Source organism: Sciurus vulgaris (assembly GCF_902686455.1).
Source record: "Sciurus vulgaris genome assembly, chromosome: 1".
Lineage (NCBI taxonomy): Eukaryota > Metazoa > Chordata > Mammalia > Rodentia > Sciuridae > Sciurus > Sciurus vulgaris.
In genome coordinates, this window is record NC_136461.1 from 195,135,095 (window position 1) to 195,162,164 (window position 27,070).

Here is a 27,070-nt window from a genome sequence, read left to right on the forward strand (position 1 = left end):
TTCCAACCAATGAACTCTTGGGAGTGGGAGGGGGGCGACACCTTGTATCCATAGCAACATTCATCCCTTATATGACATTTAAAAATAGGTAGGAAAGGAGAGAGGGAGGAGACAAGAGAAGGCATGCGGCACCTTTGCCCCTATCATCTCACTGGGTCCTCACCAGAGCCCTGGAAAATGACAAGGAAGATATTTGTTAGGTCAACTGAGAAACAGGTCTGGGTCTAACAGCCTCAGGGTAAAGTCCTCCACCTCGCAGAGCAGACGTCCACACCCCTGGGTGCAGCCAGGGTGTGCCACAGGCACCCAGTCATTCTTCCCTGTGTCCTGGGAGACTCCAGGCAGGGGTTCCCGTTGGCATCTCCTGGAGAACTTCAAAGAGACATACCTAGTCCCAACCTGGGATTCTGGTGTCTTTGCTCTGTGGTGTGGCCTGAGCACCGGCATATTCAGCAGACATGTCATGACTTCCACTTTTCAAAGCTCTTCCTGGAGAATAAATGAAGGGGAGGGTGGAGATGGGGGGGCGGCGCATGGGTCAGGTCAAGAGACGCCAGGCAGGAGACCCAGAGAAGAGGCGATGGTGACTTGACCTGGCCAGTAGGAACCCTAGGGAATGAGAGGTGATGAATCTTGAACCTGATATGGAGGTAGAGGGGAGAGGATCAGCTGGTGTGCTTGTCTCCAAAGACTGTCTTCCTAAAATGCAGGGCAGAGGTAATTCCAGCTGTAGCAATTCTGTGGTGGCTGAAGGTGGGCCTGGTGGGTCCCGTGAACAGGGATGGGAGTTCCAGCTCTTTGCAGAATCTCAACATGCAGGAGCTCAGCGTCACCAGAACTGGTGGGAGGGCCTCTGCTTCTGCCTGTAATCAGAGAGGAGCTTCCTGAGGTGGGGCAGAGCCCAGGAGCCCACAGGCTGCCAAGCAGGCTCAGCACCCCCGCTGTGTTTATATTTCTGTGGCTGCTAAAACAAATCACCATAAATTCAGTGGCTAGAAAAACCACTCATTCTCTTACAGTTCTGGGGGTCAATGAAGATCAGATTCCCTGGACTAAAGTCAAGGTGTCAGCAAGGCAGGGCTGGTTTCCTCTGGACATCTAGGGGAGGATTCTTCCCCTCTCTTCCAGCTGTCAGTGGCCACCTGTGTTCCTTGGCCTGTGCTACCTTCCTCTGTCTTTGCAGGGCCTCAGGCTGTGTCAGCTCCCAGCCTCACACGTTCCCCTCCTCTGGCCTTCCCCTCAGAAGGAGGCTTGTGTTTACTTACACTTAGGGCCCACCTGGTGGGTCTCTCCATCTCAAGAGCCTTCAGGTTGTAAGAGTCCCCTTGCCCATGCTAAGTGACATTCCCAGGTTCCAGAGACTAGAATCTGGGTATCGTCAGGGGCCATTTTTAGCCTCCCACACCCTTGGTCCTGAGCAGAGAGATGCAGAAACATAGCCTTTGGATGCGGTTTGAACCTGTGGAGATTTCCTTGGGGTTTCACTGGCTTGGGTGAATGGCTCTGTGGAAGACCTTCTCCCAGAAAATGAGGGTGAACCCTCAGCCTTTATCTGGGACTTTGAGATGAAGGGAAGGCTCTTGGAGGTAGAGATGAAAGGGGTGAGGAGAAAGCTCTGGGTTTGGGGACGCAGAGGATGGGCTGAGGGCTGCTGATGGGAGGGAGGAGATCCGGCAGACAGACTCTAATGACAGCCGAAAGCCCTGTCTCACCCTGATCCGAGCTTGGGGAGCAGAGAAATCTCCTCTCCTGGCTTCAGGAAGATGGAGTATGCACAGATCCCCACAAGGAGAGAAGTGAAAAGGTTACACGTGGAATTGTCAATATAACAAATCCCTGTAGTCTCACAGCCTCGCTAAATGTTTTGATAGCAGAACTTGATGGATTGTAAATCAGAGTAGGCCCATCTTAAACATTTGATAGCGCCTTATTTATTTATGTATGTGACACATAAAACCGGAATTGATTCCCTCTTGTTTCTGTCTCAGCAAGATTTTTTTTTCCCCACTTTGGAAACACATCAGTCTTCTCCAACCCTGGCTTTCTATGTGTGGGTGTGTGGGTGGCTGTGCTTGTATGAGGGGCGGCTGCTGTGATCCTTCCTACAGGGAGAAAGAATGCTTTGCCTTGGAAAAGATGAGCGCATCAGGAATCAGCTGTTTCAAAATATGTCTTGATCTTTAATCTTGGTTGCTTCTTTTTTTTTTTTTCTTTTTTTAAAGATTATTGCTCAGAAAAAGAGGGAAAGTCAAGGTGCTACAAGTCACAGATCTGTGATTTGAAACCCAGGCAAACACACACAATGAAGACAGTTTCTTTTTGTAGTTGAGGGCCATTGTGATCAGCTGCCACTTTCTAACACACTAATTTCTGCTTGGTCCTGGTGCATCCTGGAGCTGCTTTCCCTTGGTCAACATTGTCACCATTTGTTGAGAATTTGCAAGTACCTAACATTAAAATAGGATGTTTACACACACTGTGCCATTGAATACCTACTAGAGCTTATGAGATGGGTGTTAGCCCCTGAGTTATAGATGAAGAAACCAAGGCTAGGAGAGATGAAATGTCTTGCCAAGGGAAAGGGCTAGGTGGAGCCTCAGTTTAAACCTAGCTCTGTCTGATCGCAAAGCTGTGAACTCACTACTTAACAGGCAGCTCAAAACATCTCAATCCACCATGACATCAGGATATACCGCCATTCTGCAAAATCACTCCAAACCTCTGGGAGAATAGTAACCCACCTGCCATAGGCAGATGGCCCATCCCATTAAAGTCTTATAACAATGGTGAGAATGAGTTTTGGGGTCCTCACACCATCCTTAGATTCTGTCACCAAGCAAATCTCATGACTGCCCTTAACTAATAGGCCTCACTGGTCCCACTTCAGAGCCCCTGACTCTGACTGATCCTGGCTTTTCTCCATCACTTCTCCTTAAGGAGTTGGAGTTAGGGTTCAATGTCCTGATTTATAAGCTTTAAAGACAGTGCTTCGTTTTGACCACTTAAAAAAAAATGTATGCTGTACTTCTACTTCTTACCCCCTTTTTAAAAACTATCCTCTGGGACTAAAATTTCTCCTAATATTTGATCTTGGTCTTATAGATGACTTTCAGAGCCAAAGGGCTAAGAATTCATCTCAATTCATCTGTTCCTGAGTTCTGGTAGGAAAAAGAAGCACTTTTTTCATTATAAAACCATTGAAGAGTTTGTTTTCATGTTGGAAAATGAAAATTTGTACTTATCAATGAAGCTTTTTAAGACCTTTCAAAAGAGTATCTTTTGGGGAGAATAGGATTTTTAAATATTAACAGAATAATTTGAAAATTATTCTGCAGTGAATGTGGAATGTCCCAAATGGTCAGTGAGCCTCCTCTTCTCTTTTCACTGAGGATCATTGGCTGCCAAGGCCACTGTTCCTTCAGATCCCATCCCAGGTATGCCTCCTCCAAGAGCTTTCCCTGCTATCTCATTGACAGTAGGTCTCTTGTCATCAGCATGTCTTTAAAAAAAAAAAATTCCCTCTACCTGTAGGTTCTTTGTTTCCTATTTTGTCTCTGTCTCCCTCTTTCAGACAGTAGGTCTCTGGAGGGCAGGAATCTCACAGCCTGTTCCCTGAGTATCCAAAACAGAGTCTGACACAGAGCAGGCCCTCAAGAATGAACAAGTGAATGAATGAATGAATGAATGAACGAACGAACGAACTGTGTTCGCTTCCAAGGTTCATGTTTGTTTCTGGAAAGAAAAAGAATAGTCTTCTGCTGTATAACACTTTACAAATACCAGGATGTTTGAGGAAGGGAACGGGTGCTGTGGTGGAGCTGAATGGTCAGAAGCATCTCTCTCAGTTCGCTCCCAGTACTCCTAGGGAGGTCCTGAAGGCCGCCATGACATGATCGGATTCCTATGTAGGAACCCGGCGTTCAGTGATGGCATCCATTGTGAGGTATGTGGCAGCAAGAAATCTGCTGCTAAAAATAAAGTTTTGAAGTCTGTCAGTGGCTTCTTTCTCTCAATTAGCAAGTACACAAGGTTATCTATAAAAATGTCACTCCCACTCATGTTCTGAGATTCTTTTTTAAGGGAGAGGGAATGGTGTGGAATTGTAGCCAGGACAATTCGGATGGCAGGGGACCCTGGGAGAGTGTGGCACCGGCAGGCTGTTGTGGCAGAAAAAGGCTGAGGGGGCTGTTTCAGAAGAAATGGTAGCCATGGAAAATTTGGTCTGCAACTGTTGGATGTTTTCAGTCACAGTAGATAGAAAGCCCATCAGACTGGTTTAAACAAAGTGGCACTATGGGAAAGCCCCAGAGTCTGCTGGACTCAGACCCAGTGGGATGTTACCAGGCCAGCTCTCTGCCTCTCTTCATTTGGCTCTCAGGCATGTCTTCCTTCACGGTGATAAGATAACCAGTAGCACTGCTGGGCTTACATCGGATCCCTTCAACTACTCCAGACAAGGAGCATATTTTTATTTCCAGAGATTCCAAGAAAAGCCCTAGAAGGAAATCGCACTGATTCTGACTGCTCTGCCTGGATAGGGGCCCATTCCTTAATCGCTCATGGTTCCTGGAGGATGCAATGTTCTTATGGATCAGAACCAGTCGCCTGAACACTCCTGGGGTTCCACACATTCCCAGAGTGGGTGGGCAACTTTCTCTAGAAAAGTCACACAGCCATTGCCAGAGGAAGAGGGAAAGGATGCTGGAAAGACAATGCTTGCTTCCAACAGGCCAGGCCAAGAGATAGGGAGGGACGCCATGAGGCAGACCCAGCCTGGAGCAGGGAATGAAGAATTAGGAGGCATATGGAGCAGCATCGGGAGGGCCTGGTACAGATAAAATACCAGGTGGGGGAAGTGGAGGAACAGGAGGAATCCAGGATCCCAGCCTGATCGACAGTAGATGCTGGTACTTTTGTTGGAGTAAGGACCATTATAGAAAGTCCAGGTCTGGGAGGCGTGAGACAAACTTGGTTCTAGGCATGTTAAATTTACGTGAAGTACATGAGACCCTAGTCGTGGTCATGGAGCAGAGTATGAACTTGGAGGACACTACAGGCCATCCAGCCCAGCCTCTGCCAAGTTCTTCTTCAGGGACGCCTCGGAGAGTAGAGTCTGTTCTCCAGTGGAGTGAGAATGAATCAGCCATGTTTTGTTCATATATTATGTTCCTTGGTTTTCATGAAGTTTGGCCTTATTTAAAAGTGAACTCTTGGGGCTGGGGATATAGCTCGGTTGGTAGACTGCCTGCCTCGCATGCACAAGGCCCTGGGTTCGATCCCCAGCACCACAAAAAAAAAAAGTGAACTCTCAGTGGAATGTGCCCACCCTAGCTTTGTGCGGCTACAAATCCCTCTGGCCCATCCTGCCTTCTTGCCAGCAGCCAGCATCTGGGAGGGAAAGCCTGGGGCTCTCGGGAGAGGAGTGGGGTCAGGAAGGTTGGCGTGGTAGGTATCTGCAAGGAGGAGTTTAAGCTTTTGCAGGATGAATCTGCAAGCTTTCAGACGATGAGCTCCCCAAGGAAAATGGAAAGAAGGAAAGCAAAAAGGAGCAGCCAAGAGGACCAGGAGCCAAGCCCAGGGGAGCCAGGGAGAGGGATTTCAAGGATGGCAGTTTGCTCCAGAGTCAGTCATGTGGCATATTTTCCACAGATTCCACAGAGCTAATGGCTGAACCACACAGTAAGAGAGGCAGTGAGCGGTGTCCACTGCAAACTTCCTTTGAGAAATCTGATGGTGAAATCATTTAAACAACAGGTGCCCTGTGTTGTGAGCTCAGAGCTCATCATAAATCAGGCACAAAGCCAAATATTGTATACAAAATAGCTCACTGGAGACTCTCAGCAAACCTTATGTGTGTGCTATTTTCCTCCCCAAACTGGAAATGGAAAGGCCAAGGCTTCGAAAGACTGATACAACTTGTCCAGAGTAACGTGACCGTGAGTGGTGGCACCAGACCCAGAGGCATGACAACCCAGTTGCCCAGAAGACAGAGGAAGCAAGAGCTGGAATAATGATTTGCAGACTGATGGAATAATGCCCACGTGGGAAATTCAGTCTCACTTTTCCTGTTTGCTTGCTCTGTTTACTTTTTTAGGGGAATGGCAAACTGAGATGCTTGAACCCAGAGGGAAGGGTGACCCCTTGAAGGGAGAGAATAGCAGAGAGAGCTGAAGAGAGAGAGGCAGGAGGCTGGGTGGAGGATTATCAGCCTTCCAATGGTGAGACCCACTACCTCCTTCTGCCCAGCTGGAGAGGAGAGATGTGGGGAGATGAGTAAGAAGGTAATGTTGATCTTGGGACCTAGATCAGGTGACCTTGAACTTCCCAGTAAGATTCAAGGCACAATATTCTGAAACAAAGTTGTGAGCATTTAAAATATTGGAACGGTTTCCATAGACAGTTCTATGGGCAAGGACAAAAGATGAACAAAAAGAGCTCCAAGCAGCACGACTCAGTGAGACGAGCTCAGGTCAGTGCACAGCCCCCTCTACGTGGTTGGCAGCTGGGGCAACCAGAGGACAACAAAGGAAAGGTCCATCCGAATGCACTGCCCAAGTCCCTCTACCAATGCTAGATTACTTGTCCAAGGCACCATTTGGGGACTCGAGGTTCTCATCCAGTCCAGCCCTGTGGGTGGCCGTGTGAGTTAGCATGCTGCATCTGGCATGCTCTGGGGGCCTGTGGGTTTGGGGGCTGTGCAGTGGGCAGCCTGGCTGTGGCCAGAGAAGGGTGGACTCCTCCACTCGTAAGGACAGAGCCAGGATTCCAATGCAGAGGCTGGCCTCAGTCAGCCCCACCTGCAGCTAAGCAGGTGAGCACTGAAGGTGAGCAGGGTTCCACTGGCCACGTCCTTACCTGTGGAGGAGCTGCAAGGCTCTGCGCCTGGGGACCCAGTGTTTCCGAGGAAAGGAGGAACTCTGGGCTCACAGCAGCACAGGTGTGCCTTCGCAGGCCTAGCTGGCTTTCTCTGCCCCTCAGGACTGGCTATCCTGTTTGAAGCCACCATCTCTATCCCTCCTCTGGCAGGAGACCCTCCTCCTCTCAGAGTCCTGTGTCCTCATATCCATGGTGATGCTAACGGGCAGGAAGCAGCCACAAACTTCATTTCATCCATTGCCACTCACGAAGCTTTTTCGACAGGGAGAGACCATGGGAGCTTTTTTCTGCCTAACGGGGGAGCAATTCAGAGCGGCGAGTTGAATGGCATCGCAATTCAATGAAGTCTTATTCCTTTGAACGTGCCCAGTGGGAGAAGGCCACTCGCAATTTGCAAGAAATCGAACTTATAAACCCAGTATCAGGAAGTGGAATTGTCACCAGCAGACAACTGTGACAAGCAGAGGGTGTCGAGCCTGGACTCTGCAAGACACTGAACTTCTCTGGGTCTCAGTTTCCTTGTCTATAAAATGGAGATCACAGCTGTCAGTTGGTGCTATGGGGAGAGTAATGATTTTGCCTGGAAATGACATCTTAGTTATCCTGTCTATGCTTAACCAGCTCAGCAAGCCCCTGTTCTTTTTTAAAATGTGTTCTTTGAGCAACGAAGTAGTATAAAAAATAAAACACAAACACAGTCATAAGAAATAGCTTTTTGAAACTCGTCTCTACCTAACCACCAGCCCCTCCGTGATAGAGCCGATAGTCGTGAAGATGTTTGATCCTGTGTTATTGATTTTCCACCTTCTGCATTCTGTTCTTTTTGGAGATCATTATCTGTGCAGTTCTTCCCCCATTTCCCCATTGTCCCCTGAATCACTCGCCACGCCCCTTGGTAGTTCTCCACTCTAGTGACCCCACAGGGAGCTGGTGCTACCTCTAGTCTCAGCTGCATCAGGAAGGCCACTAGCACATCTCTGTGTCTTCATGGGACAGAGTTGGCTTTCACCCAAGCAGCTCTCAAGTGGAAGAAGCCAACCGATGTCTCATTGCCCAATCTACCAACCTGGCTGCACAGCAGAGTCACATTGACTGCTGGCTACAAATACCGGATCCTGGGGCCTGTGCCTGGATGTTTGCATTTAGTGAGTCTAGGCTGGGGTTTGGAAACTGGTATTTTTGCAAAACACCCCAGATGACATGTGATGATTTTGGAGCCATGTCGCAGGCCCACCCCCAATTTTCAAATTTAGATTTAAGGGAGGATAGAGAAAAATCCAAAACTTGGGAATTAACTCAGGGTCACCAGTGACCTTCCAAACACAAATCCTTTGAGCAGACGGGAAAAAAAGAAAAGAAAAAGTGGTAGCAAGAAGAGAGAGAAGAGCTGGAAATCTGGAGCTGGGAATAAAATGCCAGGCACCCCCCTACCCCAACCACCACATCCCTGAACACATCTGCTCATCAATATTCCTTCCAGGGAGGGGGAAATGTTGTGGTTTTGAAACATAAAGAAACAACCTTTCCTAAAGAAATATCCACCGTGGAACTGAGGTGGAAACTGTTAGCAGCCCAGTCAGGAGACCTTGCAAAGCTAAAAGCATCCTTTCTGGCTTTGATGTCTTCACAAGATGCGTCCTTTGAAAGGCTGAAGACAGCACTGTTATTTCCTCTGACAGCCCCAGTGAAAAGCTCTGAAATGAGAAGTGGTGTCCTGTCAAAGCCCAAGGTGGACTCCTCGAGGCCATCCGCAGGGAGCCAGGTGCTCTTGAGCACCGGCACCCCAGGCTGAAGCTCCCCACCACCTCTGCTCTCCCTCCCTGCAGGGCTGGAGACTCCCAGCTGTGGAGAGGTCAAGAACCCAACCGTTTCCCTTACACGGACCTCCAGGTGTGTGTCACCCACCTTGAGAAGTTTCCCGGAGCTAGTCTGGCACTTTGACCCATTTTTCCTGCACAGGGAACTGCAGGCCATTTAGAGGGAAAGGTCAGGAAATCGCCACTCTGTCTCTGGACACAAGGGTGGGGAGGAGGAGGGGCACTGGGATGCAATGGGAGGGGGCTTCCTTGAGAGCCATAGAGAGCTGGAAACACAGCCGGCCCTGCAGCAAGCAGCATGTCACCTGGGAACCACAGATGCAGAACCAGGCTCTGCTCCAGACTCACGGATCACTATCTCCAGCAAGGTTTTGTCATTTCTCACTCATGGTTCAGGCTTCTTTGAGGTGCACAGCAGATGCTATAGTGGATACAAGGGAAACTGAGTCAATGTCAGAAACGTACAAAGGAGGCACGAGCGTCTGCGGTGCCATGGTTCCTTTCCACGTCATCCATGCTGGTCACTTTCCTGGCTGTCCTAGGGGTGGGACTCCCAGCTAGAAAGGTGCAGTGCAGACCACGGTCCTGCATAAAGGGAACTGCTTGCCTCTCCTCTGCCGCGTCCCAGGGTTGGACTGTGCTCACTTGTGACTTGCCTGGATAACCTCCACCAACCAGAACCACTCCGTGCTCCCTCCAAGCGGACAGTTTTCAGGTTGGTGTAGACAGCCAGTGCCCAGTGAAGACCTCTTGGGAAGCTGCCCAGGGCAAGATCTGGCACTCCCAGCTGGCCTGTGAGGACACTTGCTACTCGGAAGAGACACCATTGACATTCAGCTTAGCATCTCGTTCATACGTTGATTCATCCGCCCATTTTTTATTTTTGCCAACTTTGACCAGTGCATATTGGAACATGAAGAATTTGCCCAGAGCACTTCAGCCTTCGTGCTGGTGGGCACCAGGCCTTGTGGCTGCTCCTGACCTTGCTGGTAACCCGCAGCCTTTCAAATAGACTCTCCTGTGCTGTGTCTGCAGACACCCAGCCCCTGGTCACGCCAGGATCACGCTCGCACGTGTTCTGTTCATGTCTTCCCAGTTTCTTTATTTCCTTCCCTTTCTCTGCTCTGGTTGCCTGGGTGCCAAGTAAGTTTTAGAAGATACTGTTCGAACCCAGTTTTTGAAACACTGAGATGTTCCAGGCTATTCCGCCAAAATTTGCCTTATCTTGTGGGCTCACTTGTCAACGGACTTTGATTGTTCTGGATATGGGAACTTTCCATAATTAAGGTCCTTTCTCCCTGGCACCCATTGCTGCCTGAAATCTTTGCTCTGCAGGAAAATAAAGTCTCCTTTTGCCAGGCATGGTGGTGCACTCCTGTAATCCCAGCAGCTCAGGAAGCTAAAGTAGGAGGATCACAAGTTCAAAGCCAGCCTCAGCAATTTAGTGATACCCTGTTTCTAAATAAAATATTTTAAAAGGGACTGGGGATATGGCTTAGTAGTTAAGTGCCCCTGGGTTCATTCCCCAGTACAAAAAAAAAAATCTCCTTTTGCTCCTTCTCTTTTGAAAATTATAACAAATACCCCAAACTCCTTAACCAATGGGGCAAATTTGGCCACATTCTGCAGTCTCAATAGTACCCCAGGCAGAACTTGAGGATCTCCCCCTTACAAGATTCCTCCATTCTTAAAACCCCCAGCACACACCCACACACATGCACACAACCAGGTAAACACACACGACTGAACGTTCATGAGATTTTACCATGCCTCAACCCTCTATGCAAGCTAGGTGGCCTTCCTGTAATTAATTTAATATGTGGCAACATTTATGCAAAGCAGAAAACCTACTGTGGGCCAGGTCCTGTTCTAGGATCTGGTAAATCACAGTGGAAGGTTTTTGCCCTTAGGGAGCTTCTATTCTAGAATAGATTTGTCCACTAAACATCCCACACAGTAGTGGAAATGTTCTATACTACTTACCACCAGGCCACTAGACACATGTGGCTCTTGAGCACCAGAAATGTGACTAGTGTGACCAAGGAACTTAATTTTTAATTTTACTGCATTTTAATTAACATAAACTCAGAGAACCATGTGGAGCTAATGGCTGCATGTTGGGCAGCACAGTTCCAGAGGGAGAGACAAAGGTACAGATAGACACTCCCTCCCTCTCCCTCATCACCACAAAACAGATCAACAAAATGTTGCCGCTGAACTGCTCTTTGAAGAAAGTAAAGTGAAGTGAGGAAATAGTGACCAGGAGAGGCATCACTTACGTGGCCATGGTGGTCAGGAAAGGGGGGATGGAATAGAACACAGGGGCCCCGAGATGAGCAGGTGGAACAGAACAGAGGCCTGGGATGAAGCGATGCTCCTGGCAGAGCATTTGGACTGTGTGAGCCAGGGGCAGAGGGCAGCATGGGCCAGCCCGGCTTGCAGGCTGTTGGCAAAGGATTGGAGTTCACTCTGATGGGGAGCAAGAGACAGCTCCGTGCAGAAGGGGAGACATGAACCAACTTGGATCTTGAAGCATCCCCACATTGCTCCCCAGAAAAGAAACTAGGGACCAAAGGAGGCTATCGCAGGAACCCAGGCTGGAGACACGGTGGCTGAGACAAGGGAGAGAGAGGTGGAAATGGTAAGCAGGGTCATCACTGGGCCTGCTCTGAAGCCAGAGTGGACAGGGCGCCCACGGAGAGATTGTGTAGGGGAAGCAAAGAGGCACTGGGCCCGAGTGAGAGATGGCAGGACTGTTGGTAGAGATGAATCTGGAGGGTCAGAGCAGGTTTGAGAGGGAAACCACCAGCCTGAAGCTCGCATGGAGATGGAGACTGGAGGCATCTGTTGCAGCAAAGTTGACTAAAAGACACTGTTACCCTCTGCTTTTCCCTTGTCCTCTCCTCGCCCCCTGAGATACCCTCACCCCACACTGCTGAGGGAATTGCCTGGCCTGAAAACACAAGGGCTCCCACGTTGGAGGGGCATGTTCTGTGCTCACAAGAGGCAACACCCCTCTCCCAAGTCCTGCTCAGGTTTGTCACCTGAGCCCCTGAGCAGGTGGGCGTGGGCCTAGCCTAGCAGCTCTTGAAGGCATGGTCTTCATTCTGCCCTTGAGCAGTCTCTTCAGTGGGACTCAAACCAGGTCAGTAGGAGAGGCAAAGGATGGTGGGCCATCTCCCCCATTGCTTTTCCTCCGGGATGTCAGGTGTCCTTGTTTCAAAACACTTCCCTCCTGCTTTGGCCACAAGATAAAAGGCCCTCCCACACTTCACTCCTGCGTGAAGATGGCCCAGCCCAGCCATTCCCCAGTCTGAGTTCTGTTAACATGGCCTACTTCCTAACAAGCAAATTGTGTCTGTATTCCCAAATTAATATTTGTTTAATGCAATTCCAATCAAAATTTGAATTCTAATAGGATTTCATTTTGCAGTTGATTCTGATTTATGAGAACAGATGTTCTAAATAACCAAGAAGTGTTTTGCAAAAGAGCATAAAAAAGAAACTCACTCTGCTAGATATCAAAACGTACCCTAATTGTACAAAAAAATTTTTGAAACAAGGCATAAATGTGAGACTCTATAGCTAGATCAGAAGCACAATACATGCTACTGAGGTAATAGGGAACTCTCAAGAAAAATGGTTAGAATTGTGCTTTACAGAGTAACCCAAGATAAATTTGATACCAGATGAATTCAATGTAAAAACTGAACTACACTTAAAAAACATGGATTAACATGTGTCAGCTGTGAAAAGAGGGAATCAATTTCTAAATATAAAGTCACAATGAAGCCACAAGAGAAAAAAAATCCAACAAATTTACTACGTAAAAATTAAAATTTCTACAGGTTAAATAAATAAAAACACAACAGTAAACAATAGGTTGTAAAAAATACTTGCAACAGATAAAGTATAACATTCCTTGTATAGAAAGGACTCTCATAAATTGGTAATAAGCCACTCAACACCACAATATTAAAATGGTATAAATAGTTTATAAAAGAATGCATATAAATGGCAAGAACATCTTTGAAAACAATTCAGCTTTACTAGCTATCAAGAAAAGCATTAAAGCATATTGAAAGAAGCCCACCCTATCAAGTTGGCCAGACTTTTGAATAGAGCTTTTTTGCGTAGCATGAGTAGGAAGCTCACCCTCTCCCATGTTGCCAGAGGAAAGACCAATTGAGGCAAAAATTTGGCCATATAGGTCACAAGAACCATTTCTAGGCCTTTGTCCAAAGGCAGTTATCAGAAATAGGAACTTTTTCCCCCTGCAGTTTTGTTGATCAAAGCCAAAAATTGGAAAAAACATCCAACAGAAGTTGAGTGACTGACGGCATCATGCAGGGTATCCCCTAAACACAGCTACATGCAGCATTTTTAACTCATCATTTTGTTCAATATTTATGGAAACAGGGTCCTATTTGAGTGAAATGAAAAAACTGTAATTATTTGGAATGCTTGTTTGTATTCTCCTTTACACCTTTTCTGCATTTTCTAAATTTTCCTTCCTGATTTTGCCTTTATGATAAGATACAATGTGTTCCTATCCATTTCCTAACACCCATGGAAACGCACTGGCTGGTCCCAGGTAAGCATCTTGCTTCTGATGGACCATAAAAAGCTGCTCGCCAGCCCTGCAGCCATGTCTTACCTGCAGCTTTCCCCCCACCACCCCCTGCCCATTTCAGAAGACCTCAGTACCTGGGTTCCTTTTCTGTATCTGTTTGTCTTTAAAGATGAAGTGGTGACCCCCTTCCTGTTTGCTCACCATGGGCCAATTTCTACTTCCTTCCCAGAAGGGATGACAAGAATATGACCTTTCATGTTGATAAGCATCTGCGCTCGTGCCATCTGGGCTTACCTGAGTGTTTGATTTGGCCGCCAGTTGGGGTGGGTCAGGGGAGTAACTCCAAAAGAAAAGCTAGTTTCTTTTGCACTGGGAAGAGACACTGACTCTGTCTTTTTCTTGCCCCACAGCTATGACGCTACCTGGTGTCCACGGTGATTGGTGCAGTGACACTTTTCTGTGCTGAAATCATTCTGAAAACTCCAAGGGGAGACTACAGCATTCAAGGAAGCCAAAGCCATTTGAGGGAGAATAAAGCCAAAAGCCTTTTCTCTGATTTATTCCAAGAATTTCACTGCCCTCTCCCTAGCCCCTCCAAAAATTAGCTACTGCACACAGGCGGCATGGCAAGCAAACGAAAATCCACAACCCCGTGCATGGTTCGGACATCACAAGTGGTGGAACAAGACGTGCCCGAGGAGGCAGACCGGGCCAAAGAGAAAGGAATAGGCGTGCCACAGTCCGACACGGCCAAGGACAGCTGGGCAGCAGAACCTGAAAACGCTTCCAAAGAAAACGAAGTCATCGAGGTGAAATCAATGGGGGAGAACCAGTCAAAAAAACTCCAAGGTGGTTATGAGTGCAAATACTGCCCCTACTCCACCCAAAACCTGAACGAGTTCACGGAGCACGTGGACATACAGCACCCCAACGTGATCCTTAACCCCCTCTACGTGTGTGCCGAATGTAACTTCACAACCAAAAAGTACGACTCCTTGTCCGACCACAACTCCAAGTTCCATCCTGGGGAGACCAACTTCAAGCTGAAGTTGATCAAGCGCAACAGTCAAACCATCTTGGAGCAGTCCATCGAAGCCACCAACCACGTGGTGTCCATCACCACCAGTGGCCCTGGAAGTGGTGACAATGATCCTGGGATCTCAGTGAGCAAAACCCCCATCATGAAGACAGGAAAACCGAAAGCAGATGCCAAGAAGGCGCCCAAGAAGCCAGAGGAGGCCACCCATGAGCACCATGCGGAGGGGACAGCCCGACTGGTGACAGACACTGCTGAGATCCTCTCTAGGCTAGGAGGTGTGGAGCTCCTCCAAGACAGCTTAGGACACGTCATGCCTTCTGTACAGCTGCCACCAAATATCAACCTTGTCCCCAAGGTCCCCGTCCCACTGAATACTACCAAATACAACTCTGCCCTGGACACAAATGCCACCATGATCAACTCCTTCAACAAGTTCCCTTACCCAACGCAGGCTGAGTTGTCCTGGCTGACAGCTGCCTCCAAGCACCCAGAGGAGCACATCCGAATCTGGTTTGCCACCCAGCGCTTAAAACATGGCATCAGCTGGTCCCCGGAGGAGGTGGAGGAGGCCCGGAAGAAGATGTTTAATGGCACCATCCAGACAGTACCACCGACGATCACTGTGCTGCCCGCCCAACTGGCCCCCACGAAGATGTCACAGCCCATCCTCCAGACAGCTCTGCCATGCCAGATCCTTGGCCAGACCAGCCTGGTGCTGACTCAGGTGACCAGCGGTTCAACAACCGTCTCTTGCTCTCCCATCACACTGGCTGTGGCTGGAGTGGCCAACCATGGCCAGAAGAGACCTTTGGTGACTTCCCAAGCTGCCCCTGAGCCCAAGCGTCCACACATCACCCAGGTGCCAGAGCCTCCGCCCAAGGTGGCCAACCCCCCACCCACCCCAGCCAGCGACCGAAAGAAGACCAAGCTGCAGATAGCACACCTCAAGGCAAGCTTCCTCCAGAGCCAGTTCCCTGATGACGCTGAGGTCTACCGGCTCATCGAGGTCACCGGCCTCGCCAGAAGTGAGATAAAGAAGTGGTTCAGTGACCACCGGTATCGCTGTCAGAGGGGCATCGTTCACATCACCAGCGAATCCCTTGCCAAAGACCAGCTGGCCATCGCAGCCTCCCGACACAGTCGCACATACCACCCATACCCAGACTTTGCCCCCCAGAAGTTCAAAGAGAAAACACAAGGTCAGGTTAAAATCCTGGAAGATAGCTTTTTGAAAAGCTCTTTTCCTACCCAAGCAGAACTGGATCGGCTAAGGGTGGAGACCAAGCTGAGCAGGAGAGAGATCGATTCCTGGTTCTCGGAGAGGCGGAAGCTTCGGGACAGCATGGAGCAGGCTGTCTTGGATTCCATGGGATCTGGCAAGAAGGGCCCGGATGTGGTGGCCCCCAACGGTGCTCTGTCTCGACTCGACCAGCTCACAGGTGCCCAGTTAGCCAGTTCTCTGCCCAGTCCTTCACCAGCAATTCCACAGAATCAAGAACAGGTTCATCTCCTGAGGAGCACGTTCGCAAGAACCCAGTGGCCCACCCCCCAGGAGTATGACCAGTTAGCGGCCAAGACCGGCCTGGTCCGAACTGAGATCGTGCGTTGGTTCAAGGAGAACAGATGCTTGCTAAAAACTGGAACCTTGAAGTGGCTGGAGCAGTACCAGCAGCAGCCCATCTCAGATGACCATGGCTACGGTGCAGCAGCAAGGAAAGTAGCAAAACCAGCCACCGAGAGCCCCAAGAATGGAAGCGAGGTGGGGCAGCCATGTCACAAGGACCCCAAAACACTCTGCGAAGAGGACTTGGAGAAGCTGGTCCCCAGAGTGAAAGCGGGCAATGAGCAAGCAAAAGACTGTCCACCAGCCAAGCCCTCAGAGGCCACCTCGGACAGGTCAGAGGGCAGCAGCCGAGACGGCCAGGGCAGTGATGAGAACGAGGAGTCAGGCATTGTGGACTTCGTGGAGGTGACAGTCGGAGAGGAAGATGCCACCTCAGACAGGTCAGACAGCTGGAGTCAGACCGCAGCAGAAGGCGCGACGGAACTGGTGGAGTCCGACTCTGACAGCGCCCCTGCCGAGGCTGGCCAGGCCTAGACAGGTAATGCCACCTGCTCTCCCTGGCAACGGGAGAAGCCCGGCTGTCTCTCTTATTGGCAGGGTTAATGTAGCTGGTGGGTTCAGAGATGTTGACCCAGATGGTGGGTTCTCTTTTTTTAATTAATACATTTTTAGTGGACAAAACATCCCTATATATTGATGCTGATCACCAGTATGTGTCAGTTATATCATTGCCATGGTCACAACTTAAATATCCCTTATGTGAAACACTGGGGGCCAGAAGCATTTCAGATTCCAGCTCTTTCCAGAGTTGGGGAATCTGCATGTCTGTCATGGGACCGGGACGCAACCCTAAGCACAAAGTTCATTTACATTTCGCCTGTACCTATACACAAAGCCTGGACGTAGTTATGTGCGATATCTGTCATAATTCTGTGCATGAAACAAAGTTTCACGGTGTGGGATTTTCCACTGGGGATTTTTTTGCATGTGAAATTTTTCCATCATGTTGGTACTCAAAAAGTTTTGGATTCTGGAGCATTTTGGATTTTGGATTTTCAGATTAAGGATGCTCAATCTGTATTTGTTACGTACATTTACCATGAACGTGACTTTTTTAAATATGTATGGATGGTGGAATGGCTCCGTGGGGCTTATTCGCATGCATGATCTAAAACATTTATCATTTTTTTTTGTGGTAGATTAGTTATTTTTCAAGGTTCTGGAAGAAAAATAGGAGCTAATAACCCCATGTCCTTATTTGCAAGGGTGTACCTGGGCCTTTGAGACCCCAGCCTTCCAGTCTGCCCGAGCTGGAACCTTGTCACGGCTATCCATTCAGTATGTCCTCTGTAGGTTTTGTTGTTCACTGCTGTAAAAAAATAAGCCAGAAAAGGATGTGTCTTTTTCTTTTTCTTTTCTTTTTTGGATTTCACTGAGAGTAAGTATCCAAGTTTGCTGAATCTGAGATTTGAGGTTGTTTCTTTCCACCTGAAAAGCTTTGAAAGTGCTTCACATCTGCCTTGTCATGGCACAAGGAAGGTGCCACTCTGCTTGGGTCCCCATAACCCCTTCAAATCTGGAAGAGACCTGTGTAAATTTAGACTCATGGAGCCACAAAAGCCAGGGAAAGGAGGTTGCCATGGTTACTAATGGCCGTGTCATCCAGATAATGGGACATGCCTGAGAAGCCCTTGGTGTGTGTGCTTCCCAGAAGGCCAGTGCACAGCCTCTGGCCTGGGAGTGAGCTGAGAAAAGGGGTTCTTTGCTGAAATCTTGGAAAGCAGGGAAGATGTACGATTTGCCCAGGTGGGCTTCTCCAGAGACACTTGAAAGGACACAGAAGGAACCCCCCACCAAGTTATCTTCAAAAATAATAAAATAAAGGTAAGAACCTCGATAATGACTTATAAGGTCCTAAAGAGAGGCCTGGAAGTTACCATACCTCTGTGTTAGTGAACTTGGACACCTTTGTATGGCATGTCACTCATTAACAATTTAGTAATAAAATGGGACACCTGGCAAGTAAGTAAAATCCTCCAGAAGCCTCATCTCAGTCAGTTCCATCAGCCAAGAACAGAGCCTGCCCTAGAATGCTGTCCTTTCTTCTTGAGGAGCAGCCGTGGGTCTGGGCTAGGACAAGACCCAGCGGGAGGAGGCTGGTGGTGGCAGAGGGACTCAACAGAGCTCCAAGGCCCCCAGCAGTGCCGGCCACTGCCTCCATCTTGCCGTCTTGCTCTCCTCCTCTCTCTGCCTTTTCCCTGCTTTCTTAGGAAAGCCCCAGCCCAGCTCATCTCTTTCATGTCGGAATGAAGCAGTGATTTTTTTTTTTTTTTTTTTTTTTTTTTTTGTCTGCCTGAAAGAAGCTCGCTTGCCCATCTTCTGTCCTTGACCTTGTCTGATCTATAATGTAAGTCTACATGGTTACCTTTTCCTCCCACCCTGGAGTAGACAATAGGGTTCAGAACCATTCGACAGGACACCCAGAGCCCCTCTGTGTTCCTGCTGCTGTGCAAAGCACCGGAGACTATGTGATGGAGACCGAGACACAGTCCCCATTTGCATAGGGCTCAGGTGGGCCAAGGAGGGAAGAGAATGCACTTTCCTTTACTGGCCAGTGTGCTGTGTGACGTGATTGGGCCAGGAACAGCTGTGTGCAGGAGCTCATGGGAGGGACACCAAGGCTAGGAACCACCGGGGTCTTCCTGGAGAAAGGGGTGCCTGTCTCTGCGTCCAACTCATAGGAGCAAGTTAGTCAAGGGCACAAAGAAAAGAGTTGTTCAAGTGGAAAGAACAGCATGGGACAAGGTCCAGAGCAAAGGAATGGTGAGGTTGAGGATCGAAAGAGGTTTGGTGTGGCCAGAAAGTAGAGTTTGGGTTCCATAAATAATGAGAAGAGGTGAACACAAAACAAACCCAAAGGTTTTCCTAATCAACCAACACTGCTCTGAGCCAGCTGCATTTGCTGAATTTTAATATAAGGATGTGCAGGGTTCCCGTGAGCTCAGATGGGGCCTCCTACTCTCCATGGCTGAGTGAGCAGCTGTCTAGAGGCGGCAGTTCCCCAGAGGCCCCTGAGGCCACCTGTCCCCACCTGTTCCCATTCTTTCTCCCAGTTGAGAATGCCCAGGTGGGCTGTGAGTGTGCCTGATCCCCCCTGAGACCCAGAGGAAACAGAAAAGGGGAGGGAATTCAAAACCATAAAGAGAATCTTTGGAGAAGTGGAGAAGCATGGCGGCGGTCGCTGCTAAGGCCAGACCCGATCTCACCTCACTCTCTCGGAGGAATCGCTCTGTATGCTTAGAAACCTGGGAACTGAAACCAGAAGGAACTTGGCCACATTCCCTGCCAGCACCTCAGCTGGACTCGGGAGCCTTCTCTGCTCCTCCTGCCCTCTCCACATCTATTTCTGATGGACAGAACTTCCCCACTTCTGCTGACCACCCTCCGCCCAGCACAGAAGAACACCCAGGTTTTCTGATGTTGACTTTTGAATTAACACCAGACAACTCAGAAATGCAGGAATTGATTGTTTCCCCCCAAATCTAGGAACATCAAGGAACCCCACTTTGTGTTTATGGCAAATGCCACAACTGGGAGCCGGGAAACATTCCTCCAAGAGAGGCGGAGGTGGATCCAATGCTGGTGGCGTTAAAGGCCCTGAAGCCTTCCTGATGTGTTGGAGATCCATCATATGGAGGGAGGGGCTGCCTCTGCACTGGCAGTGCCATGTGAAAGCTCACCCAGGTCCTCACCAGAGACACCCCTTAAAGAAGCCTTGCGACTGTGAGAGGGGATATCTCCCCAAGTTACAGTTTTTATAAATTGAGTGTATGGGTCTCTTGAAATCCATAAATACCCAGTGATGGCCTGCTTGCACACATGCTTTTAGGAAACACAGTCAAGTGCACTTGTATACATAATAATGCTATAAAAAATTCATAGTTTTGACTTTATAAAAGGTACCATGTGATACACAAGACAGAGGGGCAAGGGGCTTGGGCAAGCCGCTGAGAGGGGCTCTAGGGTTGGATTTGCTCTGCAGGGGTGAAGCATCTCCCCAGCCAGCCCCTCAGCTTTGAGCTTTGCCAGGCTCGTGACAGTGTGTGTCTCGGTCCAGGCTCACCTCAGCTGTGAGGTCAGACACCAAGTTAAGGAATCCTCTCAGCCCTTGAGCGGTGGTGTCTGGACTCAGTCTCTGGGACTGGATAATTTCTGAGCCATCCCATTGAGAGAACTATCCTAGCAAGAGGCTGAAAAATGATTTTTTTTTTTTCCCTGAAGATGAATCAACCTACTTAAGCAAGATGTTGTCAGATACATGCCTGGATGGTTGGCCCAAGGGTTAATCCCCTGGCTACTCCTACCAGGAGTTTCCATTTGTGGGTGCATACTCTGAGCTTAGCACTCTTTGAAGCAAGTCTAGTAAGTCCTGTAAACGCCATAACAACCGTGTGCTGTGGCATAAGTACAACTTTCCCCCCATTTTATAAAGGGCAAAATTGAGGCTCAAGAAAATGAGTGACTTGCCCCAGCTTCCTATGCCAATCACTGCTGGAGCCCAGACACCACCCCTCATCTGTCCAGACATGCCTGACCCCAACCACACTGGGACCCACAGGCTCTCCAATGGTAGTGCTGCCACCATGACCCAGATTCAACAAAAAGGAAGTGGTCGTGTCTTAATGTGCTCAGGAGTGGAAGCAAGTGTTACTTACTCATTCAGCAAGAACTCTGGAGCACCCTTTCTGGGCCAGGCACTGTGCTGGTCTGCACAGATTGACCATGACCAGGAGCCCCTGCCTAGATATCCATCTAAGAAATGTACATGGAAACACTGTCAGCCCACCCGGGCTGTTAATGAGAGCTGTGCACATGGAAATTGGAGGAGCTGGAGGGAGGGTGTCTGGCCAGGGCCCGTCCACCAACCACACAGGCAAGCCTTCTCACTTATTTTAAACAAAGGAAACTAAGGCTCAGAAACCTAAAGTACTTGGCTGAGCTCACTCAGACAGTGTCTAAATTTGACTCCAAATCTCCAGCTACTACCTTTGCTGCCTCCAGACTTCTGACAAAAGTTTCTGACTCTTGATGATTAAGGATGTCTTCAGGGAAGACATAAAATTTGTGAAATGTCCAAAAACTATATTCACCATGGTTCAGTTTGCTTAAAATATGTAAGGCTGCTAAGTGTTGCATCTAAACTACAATTTAAAATCCAGAATATGTGTGTCCCCACCTCTTTTCACATTAACTATCCAAATACAGACATATGAATGAATGAATGAATGAATGAATGAATGAATGAATGAAAATATTCTAATCATCTATTTCCCTATCTCTCTCCCCCACCAGGCCCTTGAAGACAGAGACTATATCTCATTAATCTCTGAATCTCCAATGCAAATTCAGAGCCTAGGCTCAGTAATGGTTATCTTGATCTTTTTTCTCCTGCTAGTAACACAATATTACAGCCTGGGTGTGTTTTAAAAAGAGGTACTCCATTTGTGTACAATGAATCAAAATGCAGTCTGTAAAAATAATAAAATAAAATAAAATAAAAATTCTGGGGAAAAAAAAGAAAAGAAAAAGTTTATTTGGGCTTACAGTTCAGGAGGTCCAAGGTTGACGGGCACCTCTGGTGATGGCCTTGTCACTGGCAGACTCAGAAGACACGCAGGCTGTCACATGGCGAGACGGAGAGTATGTCTCTCCTCTGATCTCTCTCCCTCTTCTTATAAAGCCACCCCTTCTCAATCATGGAGAGACCTCATCTAATTTTAATCACCTCCTGAGGCCCCACCTCTAAACATTATAGTTGGATCAAGTTTCATCTCTGGAGTTCACAATGGGGATCAAACTCCAACGTGAGTTTTGGAGGAGACAAACCAGGTTCATTGAAACCACCTGAGAATTAACAGAGGCCATTGGTTTTTCCGTTATTGGAATCTGGTATTACAGTTCTTGTGCTCCTCCCCTTTTTTTCCCATCACTCATTCCTCCCCATGGAAGACAGCAGTCAGAAGACAGGAGTTGGGCATTAGCTGTCCAAGTGCATGAGCCTCTCGAGGGAAGGGCATGTTGGAAAATCTATCACGAAATATTTACTAGACGATACTGCAGGGACTGCCCACTGACCCTGCTTCCTCGTTCCCAACGGGGAGTTCACTGTCACCCCTTTCAATGATCTAATTCTGGAGCTTCTCGCCCTCAGAATTCTCACTATGCTGTGGGCAGCTCGTAGCAACCTAGCAACCATGAAACCTAGCCCCCTCATTTTCCAGAGAAGGATGCAGGCCCCAAGGAGGTAAAGTAACCAGCCCAGAGACATTCCTAGTAAGTGACTAGGTTCACTCACCCATCAAGTGTTTGTGGAATACCTACAGAGCACTGAAGGGAGGTGGTACCCAGCGTGTCTCTGCCCTCTTGGGGTCCAAGGTCAAATAGAGAATTTGACCTGATTTAAGGGTTGCAAAAGACCTCTGTAAAGAGGTAACAGATGCATTAAAATCCGAAGGCTTAAGCCAACATGTGGGATTTGACTGAGAAGTGGGGAGGGGAAGAGCTTTCTAGGCCAAAGAAATAACATACTCAAAAGTGCTAGGACTAGAGGAAATTGCTTCACAGGGAAACTGAAGGGTGGCCCCTATGGATGTGACTTGCCCAGTTCACAAGGGCAGGGGTTGAAAGGGAGAGTGTTGGGCAGCTTCATAAACAGATATACTTCCTTTGGTGGTGCTTCATTTTACTGTGCTTCCTGAACACTGCACTTTGTATGAACCAAAGGTGTGTGGCCATTCTGTATCAAACAAGTCTGTAGTCACCACTTTTTTTAACAGCGCAGTCTGGCTTCATGACTGTATTAATCAGGGTTCTCTAGAGGAACAGAATCAACAGGAAGTATGATTATAAAAAGGGGATTTATTAGATTGGTTCACCCAACCAGAAGCTGGATAGTCCACAATGGCCATCTGCAGGCTAGAGAGCTGGAAGAACCAGTAGCTGCACAGTTCAAGAGGCAGAAGCCCCAGAACAAGAAGGATCAACAGTGCAACCCTAGTTCAAGACCAAGTCTTCTGGAAACTCCTTAGAGAATCACTGGCAGAGTCCACTTTGAAAGATGGAGGAAACAAGAGTCCAATATCCTCAGATGATCAAAGCAGCAATCAAGAACCCATTCAAGAAGAGTCGAGCTTACATCTGCTGTTGCTTCCTTGTTCTTCCAGCTTTTATTCCATCCAAGCCACCATCCTATTGGGCGGTACTGTCCACACTTTCGGAGGGGATCCCCTTCAGTTCACTATCCCACATTCCTAGACACACCCTCACTGACACACCCAGAAGCCTCTTAAACATTGGCATCTCTTAATCTAATCAAGTTGACAATTCAAATTAACCACTACAATATCTTTGTTACATTTTGTCAATTCTTTCGATCTTTCAGACGTTTTCATTATTGTATTTGTTACAATGACCTATGATCGGTAATCTTTGATATGTCATTATGATTTGGGGTCACACACAAAGAAGATGGCAAACTTAATCTTCAAATGTGTGTTCTGATTGCTCCACCAACCAGCCCCTCCCCCATCTCTCTCCCTGTCCTCAGGCCTTCCCCTGCCCTGAGACACTTGAAATTAGGCCCATTAATAACTCTACAAAGGACTGTAAGGGTTCAGATGAAAGGAAGAGTAGCACCTAACTTTAAATCAAACGCTAGAAATGATGAATCTTAGTGGGGAAGGCACTAGATTCAGAAACCAGCACAGACTGAAAACCAGACCTCTTACACCAAACAGCCAAGCTGAGAATTCAATGGAATGTTCTGGAAGGAAATTGAAAGTGCTGCTCCACTGAACACATGGATGGGAAGAAAGCAAAACCACCTTACTACTGAGAGAGAAAATTTTAGTGGTCTGCATAGAAGACCAAACCAGCCACAATATTCCCTTAAGCCAAATCCTAATCCAGAGGAAGACTCAGTTCTGTTCAATTCTGCGAAGGCCAAGAGGTAAGGAAGCTGCAAACCGAACGTTGGAAGTGAGGTTTAAGAAGCATCTCTGTAACAAAGTATGAGGTGAAGCAGTGAGGGCTGGCGGAGCAGCAGCCAGCACCCAGCCAAGACGGTCAATGAAGGTGACCACGCTAAACTACAGATTTCCCATGAAGAAGCAGCAGCCTTCAGCTGGAAGAAGATGCCATCTAGGACTCTCACAGCTAAAGAGGAGAAGTCAATGTCTGCTTCCAAAGCCTCAAAGGACAGGTCGGCTTTCTTGTTAGGAACGAGCGCACCTGGTGACTTTATATTGAAGCCACAGCTCATTTGCCATTCTGAAAATCCTAGGCCCCTTAAGAAACCCACTCCACCTGCGTTCTGTAAATAGACAGCAAGCCTGAGTGACAGCACTTCTGTTTATAGTGTGGTTTATGAATATTTGAAGCCAACTATTGAAACCTAATTCTCAAAAAAAAAATTTTTTTCAAGATATTGCTCATTAACAAGGTACCTGGTCACCTGGAGCTCAGGTGGAGATGAACAATATTAATGTTGCTTTAAAGTTACTAACACAACTCATTCTGTAGCCCATAGATCAAGGAATGATTTCAACTGAGTTCTCCAGTGGATCTGAAAGCCTAGAGTTGCAGCATGAAAACAGCCCCTGCTCACTAGATGCTGCACCTAAACTCGCTCCCGTCTCTCCACATGAGGAACTGGTTACCTACTTCCTGCCTTTCAAGCTGACTTTTTCTGTTGGGCCCTACCTGTGTGAGTGCATGCCATTGAGTGTCAGTTGCCTCTCAGGGGTGAGGTGGGGGCCTGGGACAGCAACAGGGATAACCTTTACCAGGTATTGCCCAAGCCCCTTACACATGCTCACTCAACTTAGCCTCACAATGACCTTCTGCATTGACCTTCTGCAGTCAGTGTTAGTTTCCTCATTTATTGCTAATGAGAAGGAGACAGAGAAAGGTAACTATCCAAGATCATCAAGGTAGAAAGTGGTGAAGCTGGGATTCAAACCCGACTCCCTTCAGGAATCTGCTTAACAGGTCTAAGTTACAATTTCTTTGGCTCAAACTCTGTTGAACTCTGCTGGACAACCCTCTGATGCCTGCTGTCATGGAGACTTCTCACAATCAAACTGGGGGAGACTGTAAGTCTCAGCAATTTCTCTTACCCAGAAGCTCCCTACCCCACTGCAGGGTGATTTGGGATAGTACAGAGTTTTCTCATCTCCTGAAAAGTTGCCCACATAATTTCTCTTTCTCAATTCTTATTATTCCATTCAATAAAAGAAATGAAAGTTTGACTCAGAAATATTATGGAGAGGTATAGCAATGGACAATAGAATGGCATTTGCCAGGAGGCAGGGGACGTGGGGCGTCATCCTATGGCTGTTGTAGTTAGGCAAGAAGAGTAAATTCCAGAGGCCCGCGGCATTACAGGGTATCTGTGGCTATCGAGCAGCAGGAACTTAACATAGTGTTAATAGGGTAGATCTCACAGTAACTGTTCTTATCACGTGTGTTAGTCAGGGTTCTCTAGAGGAACAGAACCAACAGGACATATAAGTAGGTATGATTATAAAAAGGATTTATTCCATATGCAGCTGTATGAAACTAAACCCCTATCTCTCACCCTGCACAAAAATCAACTCAAAATGGATCAAGGACCTTGGAATCTGACCAGAGACCTTTCATCTTATAGAAGAAAAAGTAGGCCCAAATCTTCAACATGTCGGCTTAGGATCAGACTTCCTTAACAGGACTCCCATAGCACAAGAAATAAAAGCAAGAATCAATAACTGGGATAGATTCAAACTAAAAAGCTTTCTCTCAGCAAAGAAAACTATCAGCAATGCGAAGAGAGAGCCTACAGAGTGGGAGAAAATCTTTGCCACTCATACTTCAGATAGAGCACTAATTTCCAGAATATATAAAGAACTCAAAAAACTCTACACCAAGAATACAAATAATCCAATCAACAAATGGGCTAAGGAAATGAACAGACACTTCACAGAAGAAGATCTACAAGCAATCAACAGATATATGAAAAAATGTTCAACATCTCTAGTAATAAAAGAAGTGCAAATCAAAACCACCCTAAGATTCCATCTCACCCCAATTAGAATGACGATTAACAAGAACACAAGCAACAACAGGTGTTGGTGAGGATGTGGGGAAAAAGGTACACTCATACATTGCTGGTGGGGTTGCAAATTAGTGCAGCCACTCTGGAAAGCAGTGTGGAGATTCCTCTGAAAGCTTGGAATGGAACCACCATTTGACCCAGCTATCCCACTCCTTGGCCTATACCCAAAGGACTTAAAATCAGCATACTACAGAGATACAGCCACATCAATGTTCATAGTTGCTCAATTCACAGTAGCCAGATTGTGGAACCAACCTAGATGTCCTTCAATTGATGACTGGATAAAGAAACTGTGGTATACATATACAATGGAATATTACTCAGCCATGAAGAATAATAAAATTATGGCATTTGCAGGCAAATGGATGAAATTGGAGAATATTATGGTAAGTGAGATAAGCCAATCTCAAAAAACAAAAGGACGAATGATCTCGCTGATAAGCGGATGATGACATATAGTGGGGGGTGGGAGGGGGCAAGAATAGAGGAAGGAGGGACTGTATAGAGGGAAAAGAGGGGTGGGAGGGGTGGGGGGAAGGAAAAAATAACAGAACGAATCAAACACCATTACCCTATGTAAATGTATGATTACACAAATGGTATGCCTTTACTTCATGTACAAACAGAAACAACATGTATCCCATTTGTTTACAATAAAAATAAATTTTTTTAAAAAGTTGAAAAAGGGGGGGATTTATTAGATTGGCTTACACAGCCAGAAGCAGGATAGTCCACAGTGGCCGTCTGAAGGCTAGAGAACTGGAGGAACCAGTAGCTGCACAGTCCAAGAAGCTGGAGCCTCAGAACAAGAGGGATCAATGAGGCAGCCCCAGTCCAGGATAGAAGGCCTGGAAACCCCTGAGGGTCTCTTGTCAGAGTCTGCTTCGGAAGAGTGAAGGAGCTGGGGTCTGGTGTCCTCAGGAGATGAGCACCTGCTCCAGGTGCTGATGCTTCCTTGTTCTTTTGCCTCTTTGTTCTTCCAGGCCCTGGACCTATTGGACTGTGCTGTTCACACTTGGGCGGGTCTCCCCTCCATTTGCTGTCCCACATG

General features: G+C 47.7%; 1 protein-coding gene across 1 annotated transcript in view; it reads left to right on the forward strand.

Moving 5' to 3' along the window:
• ZHX2 (zinc fingers and homeoboxes 2) overlaps positions 1 to 27,070 on the forward strand; it is a 162,440-nt gene that overhangs the window by 120,857 nt on the left and 14,513 nt on the right. Inside the window, exon 3 of the mRNA XM_079144187.1 lies at positions 13,677 to 16,407. Within this exon, the coding sequence (XP_079000313.1) occupies positions 13,890 to 16,403 (2,514 nt within the window). The 5' untranslated portion in view covers positions 13,677 to 13,889 and the 3' untranslated portion in view covers positions 16,404 to 16,407. The remainder of the gene's footprint in view (positions 1 to 13,676; positions 16,408 to 27,070) is intronic.